Genomic DNA, 17,689 nt, shown 5'->3' with positions numbered 1-17,689 from the left:
CTGCTGCCTGTCTGGCCTGCATGATAGGGGGCACAGCCAGAGCCACTATGCATGGGCCCCCTGCCTGCCCCCATGGGAACCAACCCTGCACCATGGCTTAGTGTCAGGGTGCTCAGCCCCCCCCTTCCAGAGGGCACATTGACACCTCAGCTTGGTGTCAGGGCGCCCACTCCCCCCCCAGCATGGTGTCAATGTGCCCCCTAGGAGGACCAGCCCAGCCCCCCCACCTCCCGTCGGGTGAATCAGCCCCACTTCACCCGCCATGGTGTCAGCGTGCCCCACCCCCCCCTCTAGGGGGACCCGCCCTGCCCCCCCACCTTCCCTCAGAGGGAACCAGCCCCCCCCCAGTGTGGAGTCAGCATGCCCCACCTCCAAGGGGACCAGCTCTGCCCCCCCACCTGCCCTCAGAGGGAACCAGCCCCACTTCCCCCCTCAGTGTGGTGTCAGTGTGCCCCACCTCCATGGGGACCAGCCCTACCCCCCCCACCTGCCCTCAGGGGGAACCAGCCCCACTCCCCCCCCCCACCCATGGTGTCAGCATGCCCCACCTTCAGATACCTTCAGTGCTAACAGCTCTGTGAGTGGTATCCTTCCTGTCGTAGTATCTATCTATTTACGTTGATCTGCTTAGGTTCAAGTACCTATTCTCTAGATACTTAATGATGCCCTATCTCACACCCCCCTTCCTTTTTTCTTTTTCTCCCCCTGCTCCTATTTATTTTGAGTTTTCATATCCCCTACTCATAACTTGTCATCTGAAGAAGTGGGCTGTGCCCACGAAAGCTCATGATTCCATCTACATGTTTTGTTAGGCTATAAAGTGCTTCCAGACCATTTGTTGTTTTTTTGTGTAACAGATTAACTCGGCTACTCCCTGAAGCTCCTAATCTGTTAGAGTTCTTCGAAGGGGTCAACAAACATGTGGACAAGGGGGTCTCCAGTGGATGTAGTGTACTTAGATTTCCAGAAAGCCTTTGACAAGGTCCCTCACCAAAGGCTCTTACGTAAATCAAGTTGTCATGGGATAAGAGGGAAGGTCCTTTCATAGACTGAGAACTGGTTAAAAGACAGGAAACAAAGGGTAGGAATAAATTGTAAATTTTCAGATTGGAGAGGGGTAACTAGTGGTGTCCCCCAAGGGTCAGTCCTGGGACCAATCCTGTTCAACTTATTCATAAATGATCTGAAGAAAGGGGTAAACTGTGAGGTGACTGGGCAACAAAATGGCAAATGAAATGTAATGTGGATAAATGTAAAGTTATAGAGATTGGGAAAAATAACCCCAACTACACATATAATATGATGGGGGCTAATTTAGCTACGACAAATCTGGAAAGAGATCTTGGAGTCATCTGGATTGTTCTCTGAATACGTCCATGGAGTGTGCAGCGGCAGTCAAAAAAGCAAACAGGATTTTAGGAATCATTTAAAAAGGAATAGAGAATAAGATGGAGAATATCTTATTGCCCTTATATAAATCCATGGTACGCCCACATCTGGAATACTGCGTACAGATGTGGTCTGATCTCAAAAAAGATATACTGGCATTAGAAAAGTTTCAGAGAAGGGCAACTAAAATAATTAGGGGTTTGGAATGGGTCCCATATTAGGAGAGATGAAAGAGACTGGGACTTCTCTGCTTGGAAAAGAGATGGGGGGGTTATGATAGAGGTCTATAAAATCATGAGTGGTGTGGAGAAAGTGAATAAAGAAAAGTTATTTACTTGTTCCCATAATATAAGAACTAGGGGCCACCAAATGAAACTAATGGACAGCAGGTTTAAAACAAAATGAAGTTTTTCTTCACTCAGCACATAGTCAACCTGTGGAACTCCTTACCTGAGGAGGTTGTGAAGCCTAGGACTATAACAGGGTTCAAAAGAGAACCAGATAAATTTATGGAGGTTAAGTCCATAAATGGTTATTAGCCAGGATGGGTAAGGAATGGTGTCCCTGGCCTCTGTTTGTCAGAGGGTGGAGATGGATGGCAGGAGAGAGATCGCTTGATCATTACCTGTTCGATTCCCTCCCTCTGGGACACCTGGCATTGGCCACTGTCGGCAGACAGGGTACTGGGCTGGATGGATCTTTGGTCTGACCCAGTACGGCCGTTCTTATGTTCTTACTTGCGGGAGTTACCCGGCATTGCTCAGGAAAGTGGAGGAACAAAATTTAGAAAAACAGTAGGCCATTATTTTTTGAATGGTAAAAAAGTTGCACTGAGTTCTATAGGGATTCAAATATATTTAAAAAAACTATAAAACAAATTTACATCATCAAAAACTTTATTGTAAACTATTTTTGTTTCATTATTCTTAAATATGTAAAAAAAAAATTTCACTTCCAACTCCTGAACACGCAACATAGAGACCTTGTGAAAAGCAAATGTCTCCAAATCAATTCCAACTACTTTAAGTGACTGGCCTTGCGCTTTGTCAGTATACATTGTTGAAATACAAGTTGACAGTTCATATAACTGAGGTGAGGAGCCTGAGGGAAGGGAGCCGCACGCCTGCCCCTGTCGCCGGAGTCCTCCCTCCGCGGGCATATGTGAGTGACTGGCCCCAGCAGTTCCCGGGAAAGCAGCTTCTCCCTGCACTGCCAAGCTCCAAGCAACCCCGGAGAGAGGCATGGGTCTCCCATCCCTTCCCTCAAAACCTTGTCCTGGAGGAAAGGTTACCCATGCACAGTCTGGCTGCAGTAACTCTTCTAAACCCTGTCCCCGAGGAAAGGTTACCCATGCACACTCTGGCTGCAGCAGCGCTTCTAAACCCTGTCCCGGAGGAAGGGTTACCCATGCACAGTCTGGCTGCAGTAACTCTTCTAAACCCTGTCCCCGAGGAAAGGTTACCCATGCACACTCTGGCTGCAGCAGCGCTTCTAAACCCTGTCCCGGAGGAAGGGTTACCCATGCACACTCTGGCTGCAGTAACTCTTCTAATCCCTGTCCCGGAGGAAGGGTTACCCATGCACACTCTGGCTGCAGTAACTCTTCTAAACCCTGTCCCGGAGGAAGGGTTACCCATGCACACTCTGGCTGCAGCAGCTCTTCTAATCCCTGTCCCGGAGGAAGGGTTACCCATGCACACTCTGGCTGCAGCAGCTCTTCTAAACCCTGTCCCGGAGGAAGGGTTACCCATGCACACTCTGGCTGCAGCAGCTCTTCTAAACCCTGTCCCGGAAGAAGGGTTACCCATGCACACTCTGGCTGCAGCAGCTCTTCTAAACCCTGTCCCGGAGGAAGGGTTACCCATGCACACTCTGGCTGCAGCAGCTCTTCTAAACCCTGTCCCCGAAGAAAGGTTACCCATGCACACTCTGGCTGCAGCAGCTCTTCTAAACCCTGTCCCGGAGGAAGGGTTACCCATGCACACGCTGGCTGCAGTAACTCTTCTAAACCCTGTCCCCGAGGAAGGGTTACCCATGCACACTCTGGCTGCAGCAGCTCTTCTAAACCCTGTCCCGGAGGAAGGGTTACCCATGCACACGCTGGCTGCAGTAACTCTTCTAAACCCTGTCCCGGAGGAAGGGTTACCCATGCACAGTCTGGCTGCAGTAACTCTTCTAAACCCTGTCCCCGAGGAAGGGTTACCCATGCACACGCTGGCTGCAGTAACTCTTCTAAACCCTGTCCCGGAGGAAGGGTTACCCATGCACACGCTGGCTGCAGTAACTCTTCTAAACCCTGTCCCGGAGGAAGGGTTACCCATGCACACGCTGGCTGCAGTAACTCTTCTAAACCCTGTCCCGGAGGAAGGGTTACCCATGCACACCCTGGCTGCAGCAGCTCTTCTAAACCCTGTCCCGGAGGAAGGGTTACCCATGCACACGCTGGCTGCAGTAACTCTTCTAATCCCTGTCCCGGAGGAAGGGTTACCCATGCACACGCTGGCTGCAGTAACTCTTCTAAACCCTGTCCCGGAGGAAGGGTTACCCATGCACACCCTGGCTGCAGCAGCTCTTCTAATCCCTGTCCCGGAGGAAGGGTTACCCATGCACACGCTGGCTGCAGTAACTCTTCTAATCCCTGTCCCGGAGGAAGGGTTACCCATGCACACGCTGGCTGCAGTAACTCTTCTAAACCCTGTCCCGGAGGAAGGGTTACCCTGCAGCAGCGCTTCTAAACCCTGTCCCCGAGGAAGGGTTACCCATGCACACCCTGGCTGCAGCAGCTCTTCCAGTGTCCGCCTTATTAGCGCCCAAGCCTCCTTTCTAGATTGGACTGGAGAGCAGGGGGCGGAGCCGAGTACGCAGGTCGGAGTGCGCGAGCTGCATTGTGAGCGCGGGGGGCGGGGCTGAGTACGCAGATCTGGGTGCGCGCGGGGCCACCGGAAGTGACGACAAGGAGCGCAGCGCGTCGATGCTGTGGCGCCGGCGGAGCGGCCATTTTGGAGGCGCCTGAGCGGGCCGGGAGCTGAGCTGAGGTGAGCGTTTGGACGGGACCGTCCGCCCTGGGGGAGCCGAGTCGCCGCTGCCCGAGAGCGCGCGGGTCGGCGGGGAGCCCGTAGGGACCCGCCCGCCCACCTGCGTGATCGGCCCCTCCCCTCCCGCTGCCCCCCCGGTGGCCTGAGCCGCTCGGTGCCCCCGGGCCCGCTGCCCGGCCCGGCCGGGGGGCCACGTGGGCCGGTTGCCCGTGTGAGAATCTGCCGCCTGGGCCCGGTCGGTGGGACGCGCCCTCCGCTCTTGGCGCCGCCCCCTTGGCCGAGAGCTCCCCTCAGGAACGGCCTGGCTCCGGCTCTCCCGGCAGGGGCAGAGCCCGTCTCTGGGATCCCGGCCCGTGCTCCGGCTTCCCCGCTAGCCGCGCTCCTTGCGGATATTGGCTCTAGGGAGGGCAGCAGCTGGGCCAGGAGGTGCTGTGGACGGAGTGACGTGGCTTCTTCAGCTGTTACTGTGGCTCTGCGGTTTGCAGCCTCGACGTGCCCATCGCTCACCTCCTGTGCTCTGTTGGTGCCCTCCAGCCAAGCCCTTCGGAGCAGGGGCCGACTTCTTCTTTTAAAATAACCCAAAGCTCCTTTATTCTGCAAGGCCCTTCAAACAGGAAATGATCCAAGCCAGCTTGCTATCTGAGCCCTCAAAGAGTACAGACGACAGGTGTTGAACAGGCCTTGGACAGAGCCCCACTCCCCAGAGGGGTTCCTATGGCTGAGGAGTGCCCCAGGTGTGGCCAGCGTGGGTGTGCTTGCCCTGCTTGCTGCTGGAACCTGGGCTTAACCAGAGAGCATCAGTGCCCACCCGTTCCAAAGAAAAGGCCTGTGTGTCTGCAGAGCTGGTGAGTGGTGTCCTGTCACCCCCACAATGGTGGCTTGTGGCCAACAAGGCAGCCTTGGGTTTGGAGAGGTGAATGGTGGGCTGAGCTGCACGTCACTGATATCTGGTCCCCTTCTTTTTGACCAGGTGAGCTTCCAACGTTGGGTTTGGAGTTCTTGCTCCATCCTGAAGGGGGATTTCCAGCTACCATGCCCAGGAGGAAGCCTGTCCGAAGCCGTAAAGCCAAAAGGAGACCACCTGCCCTCAAGTGTTTGGCTCAGGCAGAGACTGAGGGGCATGGGGAGACTGCTGGGACCTCAGAGAATGTGCCCACCCCACCTATGAAAATGCCAAAGAAACGAGGCCGTAAGTCAAAAGCAGAGTTGCTCCTGCTAAAGCTGTCACAGGGTCTGGACTGTCAAGCAGCAGAGCCCATCTGTGTGAAGAAGATGCTGGGGGGCAATGAGGCACCTGATGGCTTGGAGGCTACACCCACTGGGCGCCCCAAGAGGCGAGCGGCTAAAGTGTAAGTGTGGGTGTGGTGGGGATATTACGTCAGGGTGGTTTGGAGCTGGTGTAAGGGCACACGTTCTGGGAATTGGGAGCACTTCCCCTAACATAGAAGAGCACTGGAGCTGTGGGAGGCCTTCAGGGCAGGGGGACTTGCAATACACAGTACCTGTAAGAAATGTAAGTGTGAGGTGGAGTATAGGGGATTCAGGACAGAGGGTTGGTGTGGGTGCGTGCGGGAGTCAGGGCTAGGGATGTGGGGGTGGTGCAAGAGTTAGGTTTGGTGTGTATGAGGGGCTCAGGACAGGATGTGGAGGTGCAAAAGGCAAGGCTGGAGGTGGTAGGGGGGAGTTGAGGCTGGGTTAACTTACTTATCAGGGACTAAGCAGCTGCAGCTATATGGGAACCAGGCCAGGATCACTGCAGCCAATTCTGCTTCCCCTTCTACACCTGCCACGGTAGGCTTGGGACTGCCACCAGCCCCTCTTGTGGCCAGATAATGGGCCAGACTGTGGGGCCAGGTTGCTGCATCTGCAGCCATGGTCAGACAGGGGCCTATTCCGTGCCTCTCCCTCCCCCTCCCCCCCTTCCTCCCCGTGTCAGTAGCGGAGCTGGGCCACTGTGGCCAGGTGGGGGCTGCCGCCAGTGCCTCTCAGTAACCTGGCTGGGAGCGTACCCCCAGCTGCCCTTTAAAATTGATAGACTCATAGAGCTGGAAGAGACCTCAGGAGGTCATGGAGTCCAGCCCCCTGCTCAAAGCAGGACGAATCCCAACTAAATTAACCCAGTTAGGGCTTTGTCAAGCCGAGACTTAAAAACCTCTAGGGATGGAGATTCCACCACTTCCTTAAGGAACCCATTCCAGTACTTCCCCAGCCTCCTAGTGAAATAGTTTTTCCTAATCTCCAACCTAGACCTCCCCCACTGTAACTTGAGACCATTGCTCCTTGTTCTGCCATCCGTCACTACTGAGAACAGCCATTTTCCATCCTCTTTGGAACCTCCCTCCAGGATGTTGAAGGCTTCTATCAAATCCCCTCTCACTCTACACCTCTACAGACTAAACAAACTCAAATCCCTCAGTCTCTCCTCTTAGGTCATGTGCTTCAGCCCCCTAATCGTTTTGGTTGCCCTCCACTGGACCCTCTCCAATGCATCCATGTCCTTTCTATAGTGGGGGGCCCAGAACTGGACACAATACTCCAGATGTGGCCTCACCAGAGCCGAATAAAGGGAAATAATCACTTCTCTAGATCTGCTGGCAATGCTCCTCCTAATGCAACCTAATACATCATTAACCTTCTTGGCTACAGGGATACACTGTTGACTCATCTCCAGCTTCTCATCCACTGTAACCCCCAGGTCCTTTTCTGCAGAACTGCTACTTAGCCAGTTGGTGCCCAGCCTGTAACAGGGTTTGGGATTCTGTCCCAGGTCCAGGACTGTGCACTTGTCCTTGTTGAACCTCCGCAGATTTCTTTTGGCCCAATTCTCTAATCTGTCTAGGTCCCTCTGGATCCCCCAACGTATCTACCTCTCCCCCTAGCTTAGTGTCATCCTCAAACGTGCTGAGGGCGCAATCCATCCCCTCATCCAGGTAATTAATAAAGATGTTGAACAAAAGTGGTCCTAGAACAGATCCTTGGGGCATACTGCTAGAAACCAACCTGACATCGAGCTGTGGATCACTACCTGTTGGGTCTGGTGGTCTAGCCAGCTTTCTATCTATCTTACAGTCCATTTATCCAATCCATACTTCCTTAACTTGCTGGCAAGAATGTTGTGGGAGACTATCAAAACGTTTGCAAGGTATATCACATCAACTGACTTTCCCATATCCACAGAGCCAGTTATCTCCTCATAGAAGCTAATCAGATTGGCCAGGCATGACTTGCCCTTGGTGAATCCATGTTGTCTATTCCTGATCACTTCCCCTCTTCCAAGTGCTTCAGAATAGATTCCTTGAGGATCCCCTCCATGATTTTTCTGGGGACTGAGGTAAGGTTGATTGGTCTGTAGTTCCCTGGATTGTCCTTCTTCCCTTTTTTTAAAGATGGGCACGACATTTGCCTTTTTCCAATCACCCGGGATCTCTCCTGATCTCCATGAGTTTTCAAAGATAATGGCTAAAAGCTCTGCAATGACATTTGCCAACTCCCTCAATACCCTCAGATGCATTAAATCTGGACCCATGGATTTGTGTGTGTTTAGCTTTTCTAAATAGTTCCTAAGCTGTTCTTGTTCCACCAAGGGCTGCCCACCTCCTTCCCATACTGCGTTGCCTAGTGCAGTAGTCTGGGAGCTGACCTGGTCTGTGAAGACAGAGGTAAAGAAAGCCTTGAGTATTTCAGCTTTTCCCACATCATCTGTCACTAGGTTACCTCCCTCCTCCAGTAAGGGCCCCACACCCTCTCTGATCACCCTCTTATTGCTAACATGCCTGTAGAAACCTTTCTTGTTACCGTTCACTCCACTTGCTAGCTGCAATTCTAATTGTCCTTTCAACTTCCTCATAACTCCCCTGCATTCTCGAGCAATATATTTATACTCCTCCCTAGTCCTCTGTCCAAGTTTCCACTTCTTGTAAGCTTCCTTTTTGTGTTTAAGCTCGCCAAGCATTTCCCCAGTAAGCCAATCTGGTCGCCTGCCATATTTGCTTTTTTTTACTGCGCATCAGGATGGTTTCTTTCTGTGCCTTTAATAAGGCTTCTTTAAAATACTGTCAGCTCTCCTGGACTCTTTTCCACTTCGTGTAAGTATCACAGGGAATCCTGCTCATCAGTTCTGAGGGAGTCAAAGTCTGTTTTTCTGAAGTCGAGGGTGTGTATTTTGCTACTCTCCTTTCTTCATTTTGTCAGGATTCTGAAATCTACCATCTGATGATCACTGCTTCACAGGTTGTCACCCACGTCTACTTCCTCTACTAGTTCCTCTCTGTTTGTGAGTAGCAGGTCAAGCTGCGCATGCCCTCTGGTTGGGTCTTTCAGCACTTGTACCAAGAAGTAGGAATAAATGGTAAATTTTCAGATTGGAGAGGGGTAACTAGTGGTGTCCCCCAAGGGTCAGCCCTGGGACCAATCCTTTTCAACTTATTCATAAATGATCTGGAGAAAGGGGTAAGCAGTGAGGTAGTAAAGTTTGCGGATGATACCAAACTGTTTAGGATAGTCAAGACAGAAGCAGACTGTGAGGGACTCCAAGAAGATCTCACCAAACTGAGTGATTGGGCAACAAAATGGCAAATGAAATTTAATGTGGATAAGTGTAAAGTAATGCACATCGGGAAAAATAACTCCAACTATACGTACAGTATGATGGGGGCTAATTTGGCTACGACAAATCAGGAAAGAGATCTTGGAGTTATCGTGGACAGTTCTCTGAAAACTTCCACACAGTGTGCAGCGGTGGTCAAAAAGGCAAATAGGATGCTAGGAATTATTAGGAAAGGGATAGAAAATAAGACCCAGAACATCTTACTGCCCCTGTATAAAACTATGGTACGCCCACATCTTGAATACTGTGTACAGATGTGGTCTCCTCACCTCAGAAAAGATATTTTGGCCTTGGAAAGGGTTCAGAAAAGGGCAACTAAAATGATTAGGGGTTTGGAACGGGTCCCATATGAGGAGAGGCTAAAGAGACTGGGACTTTTCAGTTTAGAAAAGAGGAGACTGAGGGGGGATATGATAGAGGTCTATAAAATCATGAGTGGTGTGGAGAGGGCTGATAAAGAAAAGTTATTTATTTGTTCCCATAATAGAAGAACTAGAGGACACCAAATGAAATTAATGGGTAGCAGGTTTAAAACTAATAAAAGGAAGTTCTTCTTCACACAGCGTGTTGTCAACCTGTGGAACTCGTTGCTAGAGGAGGCTGTGAAGGCTAGGACTATAATAGAGTTTAAAGAGAAGCTGGATAAATTCATGGAGGTTAGGTCCATAAAAGGCTATTAGCCAGGGGATAAAATGGTGTCCTTGGCCTCTGTTTGTCAGAGGCTGGAGAGGGATGGCAGGAGACAAATTGCTTGATCATTGTCTTCGGTCCACCCTCTCTGGGGCACCTGGTGCTGGCCACTGTCGGCAGACAGGATACTGGGCTAGATGGACCTTTGGTCTGACCCAGTACGGCCGTTCTTATGTTCTTATGTTCTAAGTTATCCCCAAGATTCTCCAGAAACTTCATAGATTGTCTGTGTACTGTGTATTGGTCTCCCAACAGATGTCAGGGTGATTAAAGTCCTCCATGAGAAACAGGACCTGTGATCTAGAAGCTTCTCTCAGTTATCTGAAGAAAGCCTCGTCTACCTCATCCACCTGATCTGGTGGTTATAGCAGACATCAACCAGAACATCACCCCTGTTGCTTCTACTTCTAAACTTAACCCATAGACTCTCAACAGGCTTTTCTCCCTCTATATACTGGAGCTCTGAGCAATCCTACTGCTCTCTTACATACATTGCAACTTCTTCTCCTTTTCTCCCCGCTTGTTCTTCCTGAACAGTTTATTACCCTTCCATGACAGTGCTCCAGTCATGCGAGTCATCCCACCAAGTCTCCGTTATTCCAATCAAATCGTAGTTCTTTTACTGGGCCAGGGCTTCTATTTCTTCCAGTTTGTTTCCCAGGTTTCTTGCATTTGTGTACAAACATCTTAGATAACCAATTGATCGCCCTACTCTCTCCGTTCAAATCAGGGGTCCTCCTTATGTTTCTTCCCGGTATCCTACTTCCTCACTTACCTCAGGGCTTTGGTCACTGTCCCCCAATGAACCTAGTTTAAAGCCTTCCTCACTAGGTTTGCAAGACTGCCCACGAAGATGCTCTTTCCTCTCTTGGTTAGGTGGATCCCATCTCTTCCTAACAGTCCCTGTGCCCAGAACAGAATCCCATGGTCAAAGAAACCAAAGCCCTGTCTCCAATACCACCTGCACAACCACGCATTTTCTTGCTCAATTTGACGATCCCTACCTGGACCTTTTCCTTCCACAGAGAGGATGGACGGGAACACCACTTGCGCTTCAAATTCCTTGATCCTTCTTCCCAGCGCTACATAATCTGCAGTGAACCGCTCAAGGTCATTCTTGACCTTATCGTTAGCTCCCACATGGAGAAGCAGGAAGGGTAGCGATCCGAAGGTTTGATCAGTTTTGGAAGACTCTCGGTCACATCCTGAATTCGAGCTCCTGGTAAGCAGAACACTTCTTGAAATTCCAGGTCTGGATGGCAGATGGATGACTTAGTCCCTCTTAGGAGGGAGTCCCTGACCACCACCACCCATCTTTTTCTTTTGGGGGTGGTGGTCGTGGGACTCCCACCCCTAGGACTACTCATCCCATGCCTTCCTGTGGATGGGGTCTCCTTCTGATTTCTTCCCTGAGAGGTCCCTGCCAAAGCATTCTCCACCGTACTGCCTGTGCAGAAAGCCTGAAAGCGGTTACTTATCTCTACAGGAATGGGGGATACCTGAGTTGGCCGCCTTCTCCTAGTGGTTACATGCTGCCAGTTTTCTTCCTTGTCTTGTACTGCCCTCATTGGCTCTTCAGCCTGCTGTGCCTTCAGGATTAAATGCTGCCTTTTTCTCTGATGGAATGTAGGGTTGATACTCAGGGCTCAAGTCCTTCTAATTTTTTCTTCAAAAATGGCTACCAGCTTGCACTTAATGCAGATGAAATCCCTTCTATCTTCCGGGAGGAAGACAAACATGTCACATGCTGTGCATGTAATAGACAGTGATGGGTCTGCTGTTATACCTGCCTTCCTTCTAAGACAGTCCTCAGATGTTTTTAATGATTCCTTGAAGGGCAGAAGAGACAAAAATACAAATTTAAGGAAAAGACCACCAAACACTATGGGGCGAATTCCCAGGCAAACTTCCCTGTTGACTGCTCTCTGCGTTCGCTCTGGCTGCCTTTTTATAAGGCTGAGGCTAGGCTGGGCTCAAAGTCTTGCCTCTAATGCAATCAGCCACTGAAGGCCCACCTGGAACAAAGCACTCCCAATTCACACTTTTCAAACTTTCAAACCGCCAAACACAGTCAGTCAAATGCTCACAGACAGACAAATACTTTGATACTCACCCCACCAGCTCACAACACAGCCCCTCAAAAGCTGCACTTACCTGAGCTCCTTTTAGATGTTTCCCAGGCAAACTCCTCTGTTGGCTGCTGTTGTGTTCGTTACTCTCTGTGCGTTAGCTCTGGCTGCCTTTTTATAAGGCTGCTCCAGCCACTCCCTCGCTGCTTGCCAGCCTGGGTCCTGCTTTTGCAGCAGAGCAGAGCACCTCAGTTGGCTCAAGCAACCCAGCTGGTTCCTGCTTGAGCAACTCACTGGGCGTTCATCCCCTTACTTTCATCTCTAGCAACAACAGTGCTAGTGTCAGTGTAAGAGTGCCTTTGGGGGACAGGAGTCACTAATTTGTCCTGTGTTTATGCAGCTTTCACCACAGTTGGGTGGGCTACTGTGTCCTAAGGGACCACATATAGCAGGAGGTGGGTGAAGCTGTGCAGTGGTGCCTCCAGTCTCTAGTGGCCCTGGCTGACTTAGAGCAGTGTTGTGGGGCTCTCTTGGAGTTCCTGGGTAGCGGGGGAGGGAGAAGCCAGTGTGTGCTTTCCCCAGAGAGAGCAGCCATATCTCTAGAATGCAGGATTGGGCAGGTGCAGAGGGAATTTGGAGAAGGTTTGGGTCTTCAATTCTAGTGCAGCCTGGTCCCTCTGGGCACCAATGGCAGATGTGCTCCTTCCCACAGCACAAGGCCTGAGTTCTGTAACCCAGGGAGATGCCCTGAGTGGGCAGGGCAGCTCTTTACCACTGATGCCTTTGGTGCCCCTAGGGCCTTGCTTTACCTGCAGGAACTGGCCGAGGAGCTGACGTCAGTGTACCATCCCCTGCCTCCCAATGTGGGTCCTCAGGAGCCAGAGTCCGATAGCTCGCGGAAGAAGCGCCGGAGCAGGAGAAGGAAAGAGGAGCCGGATGATGACGACCCCTCCCAGGATGTGGATTTTGTGCCCTCAGAGGAGGTGCTGCTGCAGGCGGAAGAGGAGGAGGAGAGCGACATCCTGCTCAGTGAGGTCTCGGAGTCAGAGCCAGACGCTGTCCGGGGGCACACCCCAAGGATGTCATCAGCCGGGGTAACATCAGCCTCTTCAGTTTGCCTCCTTGTCGTACCAGCCTGGGTTTATGTCTGTATCAGGCAGGCTGGCCACTGAGCCTTGGTGTGAGTTCCTCTGTGTGAGGAGCAGAGTGGGAAGGAGGCCTGGCTTTTGAGCTTTGAGCCCAATGGGGACACCCTTACTCTGGGAGTATAGAGCAGGGGTACTCAACACATGACCCTTAGATTGCAGCCCATGGTGTGGTTTGAGTTTACGCGGGGCTCAACACGCAGCCCACAGGTGGGATCCTTTGAACATGGCCTCCACTAGGAACATGCTCCACAACAGCAAGGTGTCCCCTAGGAGGGGTGAGCATTAAAAGACACAAGTGAACTGGCTGGAACACCTAGGGAAGAGGTGCTGAGAGCTCTGGGGCATTGTGTGAGAGAAGATATTTGCATGTATATGCAACCACTCTTAAGTTGCGGCCTTCAGCATGTTCTGTGAGTATCATTGTCCCCTGGACTTCCATAGTTGAGTAGCTCTGGTATAGATCATAGGTGTGGGGGAAGGAAGCAGTCTGTTTTGGGTGCAGGGGGAGAGCGCTCTAGAATACAGCATGGAGGGAAATGGAGACAGAGCTGCTAGCTTAAAGTGGTGCTAACTTCCTGCTTGAATACAGGGCCAAGGCCTGGCAGGGAGCGCCTGGTAGGGATATAAACTACTCCTCCAGTGTTTCCCAAATAGTGCTCTGCGGAACCCTGGGGGTTCTGCAAAGTGAAAGTATGGATTCTGTGAGAACCTGATCCCTTCCCCTTCCCCCAAGCCGGTCTTAGGGGCAGGTGAGCTGGGTGATGGCCCGGGGCTGCCACTTTCAAGTGGCTACTGGCCGCCAGGGTCTTAGGAGCGAGCTGGCATTGTGGTGGTTGTTTTTTTTGGGGAGTCGGCCAGTTTCCCCTGGTGGGTTCTTTTTTTAAAGGGTTCCGTGGGCACATAAAATTGGGAAACACTGTACTAGTCTATCAGAAAGAGGCAGCGGGGTTGGAGGGGTGTTTCAAAACAGCTGGACTGCGTGGAGCCCAGGGCCAGACCCTGGGTTCCCCACGGTGCTACCTCTTTGAAACACCGGATGCAGCCCGAGGCCAGCGGGGGACTGCTTGAGTCCCCCACTGGCCCTATGCTCCCTGCAGCACCCTGGGGCTGTCGCTACACTTCAGATGCATAGGCATCCTTATCAACTAATTGAACAGGTGATTTGATTTGCATCGACTATTCGATTAGCCAATTAATCTAAATTTAACATCCCTGGCACTAATCCCCTAAGGTTGCAGGCAGCTCCTTCATGAGGTTGTCGAGTTCTGTCTTAAAGCCAGACATGTAGTTTGCGCTCTCAGCTCCTTTTGAAAGGCTTTTCTAGACCCTCCCATCTCTGATCCAAAACCTTCTGTCCAGCCTCAGTTTGTTCATGGCAAGCTTGTCTCCATTGGTCTTGTGCCAGCATTGGCCTTTAGCTTCAGTCTCTCTCTGCATCTCGACATTACCCACACTGTATTCCTCCAGACCAGTCGGCTCTCCACAGCCTGTCAAAGCTCTGCCAGCATTTTCCCATAAGACAGGCCCTGCATTCTGCTTATCAGCCAAGCAGCCTTTTTCTGCACCTGCTGCCATCTGAGTTCATATCTTGTACACAAGTGACCACAGCTGTGTGTGGTGTTCTGAGTGTGATCTTATTCGTGCTTTGCACAAGCACATTATTATACCCCATCTCTACTAGTAGTGTCTCCCCTGATATGTCCTGGCTCCTGCAGTGGCTCCCAGTCATGCTGTGATTCACCCACACCACCAAGTCTTTGCTAAGCCCCCACTTTATCGCAAAAACTCTTGTTGTTTATCCTATTTCACTTTCATACAATCATAGAATACTAGGACTGGAAGGGACCTTGAGAGGTCATTGAGTCCAGTCCCCTGCCCCCACGGCAGGACCCAGTACTGTCTAGACCATCCCTGCTAGACATTTATCTTAAATATCTCCAGAGATGGAATTTCCACAGCCACCCTTTGCCCTTTTGAATTTCCTTCCATTTCTGCCACTCTGGTTGTCAAGGCAACCCAGTTCTTCCTATGTAATAGTCTGACTCACCACTGCTTTGACAGTGCCTCCCAACTTTTTACCAGCAAACTTTATTAGCTCACTTGGTTTTGTGTGAAAGTCGCTAATGAGAATATTAGAGAGCAGGGATGTAGATGGTTCACTGGCAGGGACTGGAGCAGCTTCTGCCCCAGCGGGGCCCACACAGGCAGGGGCTGCTCTGGCTAGCCCACCGAAGCAGTTCCTGCTCACGGAGGCCTCTCCCACCGCAAGTTACATGTTGCTGGCCCCACATCTGGGGAGGCTTTGTTGCCATCAGAGGCAGCAGCACCGGGGTGGGGGAGCGAGACAGGTGGCTTAATAGGATGTAGCGCTTGTGGGGACTTGGTTTCTGCCTGCCTCCCATGATGCTATCTCCCCTGGGAGGCAGCAGGGCAGGGTGGGGACAGGATCCAGCTCATGCTTCCCCCCACTGCCTTTGATACAGGAGCAGCAAGGGGGTGGGAGGTTGCATGTAGTTTGAATTAACCAATAAGCCTAGTTTATCAGTTAATTGTTTAAATGGCTATAGGCTAACATCGCTTCAGTAAACCACATGTATGACAGCGAGGCAGGTGTGGGTCATGCAGCACAGTGCAAAGACGGAGTTCAATATGTATAGTGTACTTCCTCGGGCAGTGCTCAGAGGGCAGAGCCTGCTTGTGAAGCCATGTCCCATAACCCACCTTTCCTGGTTCTCTCAAGCTTGAGTTTTACTGAACTCGCCATTCTAGAAGGGGAATGCAGCCCTGTGTGCATGAAGACTTTGGTCAATAAAGTTCCTGGATTTTTCTATCTGGAGGAGAAATGATGTGGGTAGGAGTTAGCACTCATTTAGGCAGCTGTCATATGACCTAAGTGCACAGGCCAGATGCTGCTGTGTCTAGGCATTGAAGAGGTAATCTAGGTCTTTCATGGGGCTCTTCATCATTAGATTTTGAGGGAAAAATCATTATCTCCATTGAATAGATAGGGAAATTGAGGCACGGCAAGTTGGAAAGTCACTCATCAGTCAGTGGCAGAGCTGGTAATCGCCAGCAATCAATAGCAGACCACTGTTCTTGCCACTGCTTTGAGATTCCTAAGTCTTGTCCTCACCCCTTGCACTTTCTTACAGTGGACTGGGCACTTGGGTCCCCTTTTGAAACGTTTGCAGAGTATATAGTTTCCAGCAGGGTAGGGAAGAGAGAGCCCAGCCCTGGGCTGTGGCCCAAAAATGTAACCGTTTTATTACATGGCGGTTACAAGGATTTAAGCATATGAGAGAAGACTGGTTTGTCGCCGTCCTCCAAGTAACCCACCCTGCCTAACCACCATTGCCAGTGTACCCTCTTCTGCTTCCCATCCTTTTAAGCTATTAGTACATGAGAAGCCAGTAGTGTCAAAATCACTAGTCAGTCAGCAATACCATTGCTAAATCTAGGGAAGTAAGCGAGTAGTCGACTACTCGCTCTTGCTCCTCCCTCTAGCCCCCCCATTGCCTCTGCATCAGAGGCAGCAAATGGGGGGGAGCAGGAGCTAGTGCTTGGGGGAGCTGGCTTATAGGCAGCCCTGCTTGCCAGCTGCGCGGTTCTGTACGCTGCACATGCGCTTACCGCCCTGCGTGGCTGTGCCATCTTGTAATCTACTTGCCACGGGCGAGTAGATTACACTAATTGTTGAGTCCTGCTTATAGGAACCGGGGGGGCAGCAGTCCGGGAACTGGCATGAGCCAGGCCTGAGCAGCCCTGGTTCACGCCAAGTCCCGGAGCACTATGCCTCTGCCATTTAAATGCACAGGTTGGACCTCCCTGGTCTGGCAACCTCAGGGCCTGACCAGTACCAGATGAGGGATTTTGGCAGACCAGGGAAGGTCATATCTGGCTCCCTTTTTACTGGCTCCCCCAGCCCTGGACTAGCCTCCTGCCTGGCTCCCCCTTGCCACCTGTCTTGTTGGTCCCCCCACCTCCTTCCCTGCTATGCTGTACACTGGGCTCCTGGCCCCGCGGGGCGGCCCTGCTGGGAAGTGCTGAGCTCCTGGCCCCACGGGATAGTGCTGGGCAGCCCGCCAGCAGGGAGCTCAGCTGCCAGCCCTCCACCGGGACTCTGGCCCTGGGACATCTGTGGTCCTGCTGGACGATGGATGTTGCCAAACCAGGGAGTCCTGGATTACAGAGGTTGAACCTGGAGTAAGAGCCATCCGGTTCTACTATATTTAAAAGGCAGAGCTGCAGTGAAAATAGGTCTGGGACCTGGCACACGCTGGGTCCCTGGCCTGCTTCCCCTGGGGCTCTGCAGTTGAAATGCAGTAAGAGCCGGGCTGCCTGCATTCCCGTCTCCTACTACATTTAAACTGCGGAGCCACAGTGGGTGTAGCTCCTGGACCCCTCCCCTTATTGACTAATTGTGTAGTCAATACAAATTGTATCGACTACATGATTAGTCAGTTATCTGCTGCTTAACAGCTAAATCCAGATCCCCAGCACTGGAGAATCCTGAAAACATAGGAGGCTCTGAGCAGCATGTAGTGGCCCATCTGTTCCAGTGTGATGGTCTTAGCTGAACAAAGACAGTAGCTCTTCATTGTGTGCACGGCTCCATTCATCCCATCTCCATGCCCCCTCCTTCAGAAACCTGTGATGTGCAGCAAGCGCATCTAGTCTCAGCTCTCATCCCAGCCTCAGAAGTGTGTTCTAAACTCATGCACCTGCCATGTGTCTTGGGAGCATCCTGACCAG

The 17,689-nt window shown here is 51.6% G+C and overlaps 1 protein-coding gene across 5 annotated transcripts in view; it reads left to right on the top strand.

Moving 5' to 3' along the window:
• Nucleotides 1-4,273: 4,273 nt before the first annotated feature.
• GTF3C2 (general transcription factor IIIC subunit 2) overlaps nucleotides 4,274-17,689 on the top strand; it is a 40,433-nt gene continuing 27,017 nt past the window's right edge. For 3 of the 5 annotated variants that reach the window (XM_075916288.1, XM_075916289.1, XM_075916285.1), the window contains exons 1-4: nucleotides 4,275-4,424; nucleotides 5,026-5,269; nucleotides 5,395-5,773; nucleotides 12,586-12,883. In XM_075916288.1, the coding sequence (XP_075772403.1) occupies nucleotides 5,457-5,773; nucleotides 12,586-12,883 (615 nt within the window). In that variant the 5' untranslated portion in view covers nucleotides 4,275-4,424; nucleotides 5,026-5,269; nucleotides 5,395-5,456. The other 2 variants (XM_075916287.1, XM_014569980.3) reach the window with 2 other exon arrangements.

This window comes from Pelodiscus sinensis, unplaced genomic scaffold (genome assembly GCF_049634645.1).
Source record: "Pelodiscus sinensis isolate JC-2024 unplaced genomic scaffold, ASM4963464v1 ctg80, whole genome shotgun sequence".
NCBI lineage: Eukaryota > Metazoa > Chordata > Testudines > Trionychidae > Pelodiscus > Pelodiscus sinensis.
Note: the sequence above shows the minus strand (reverse complement) of the source record. Positions and strands in the feature narration are given on the sequence as shown.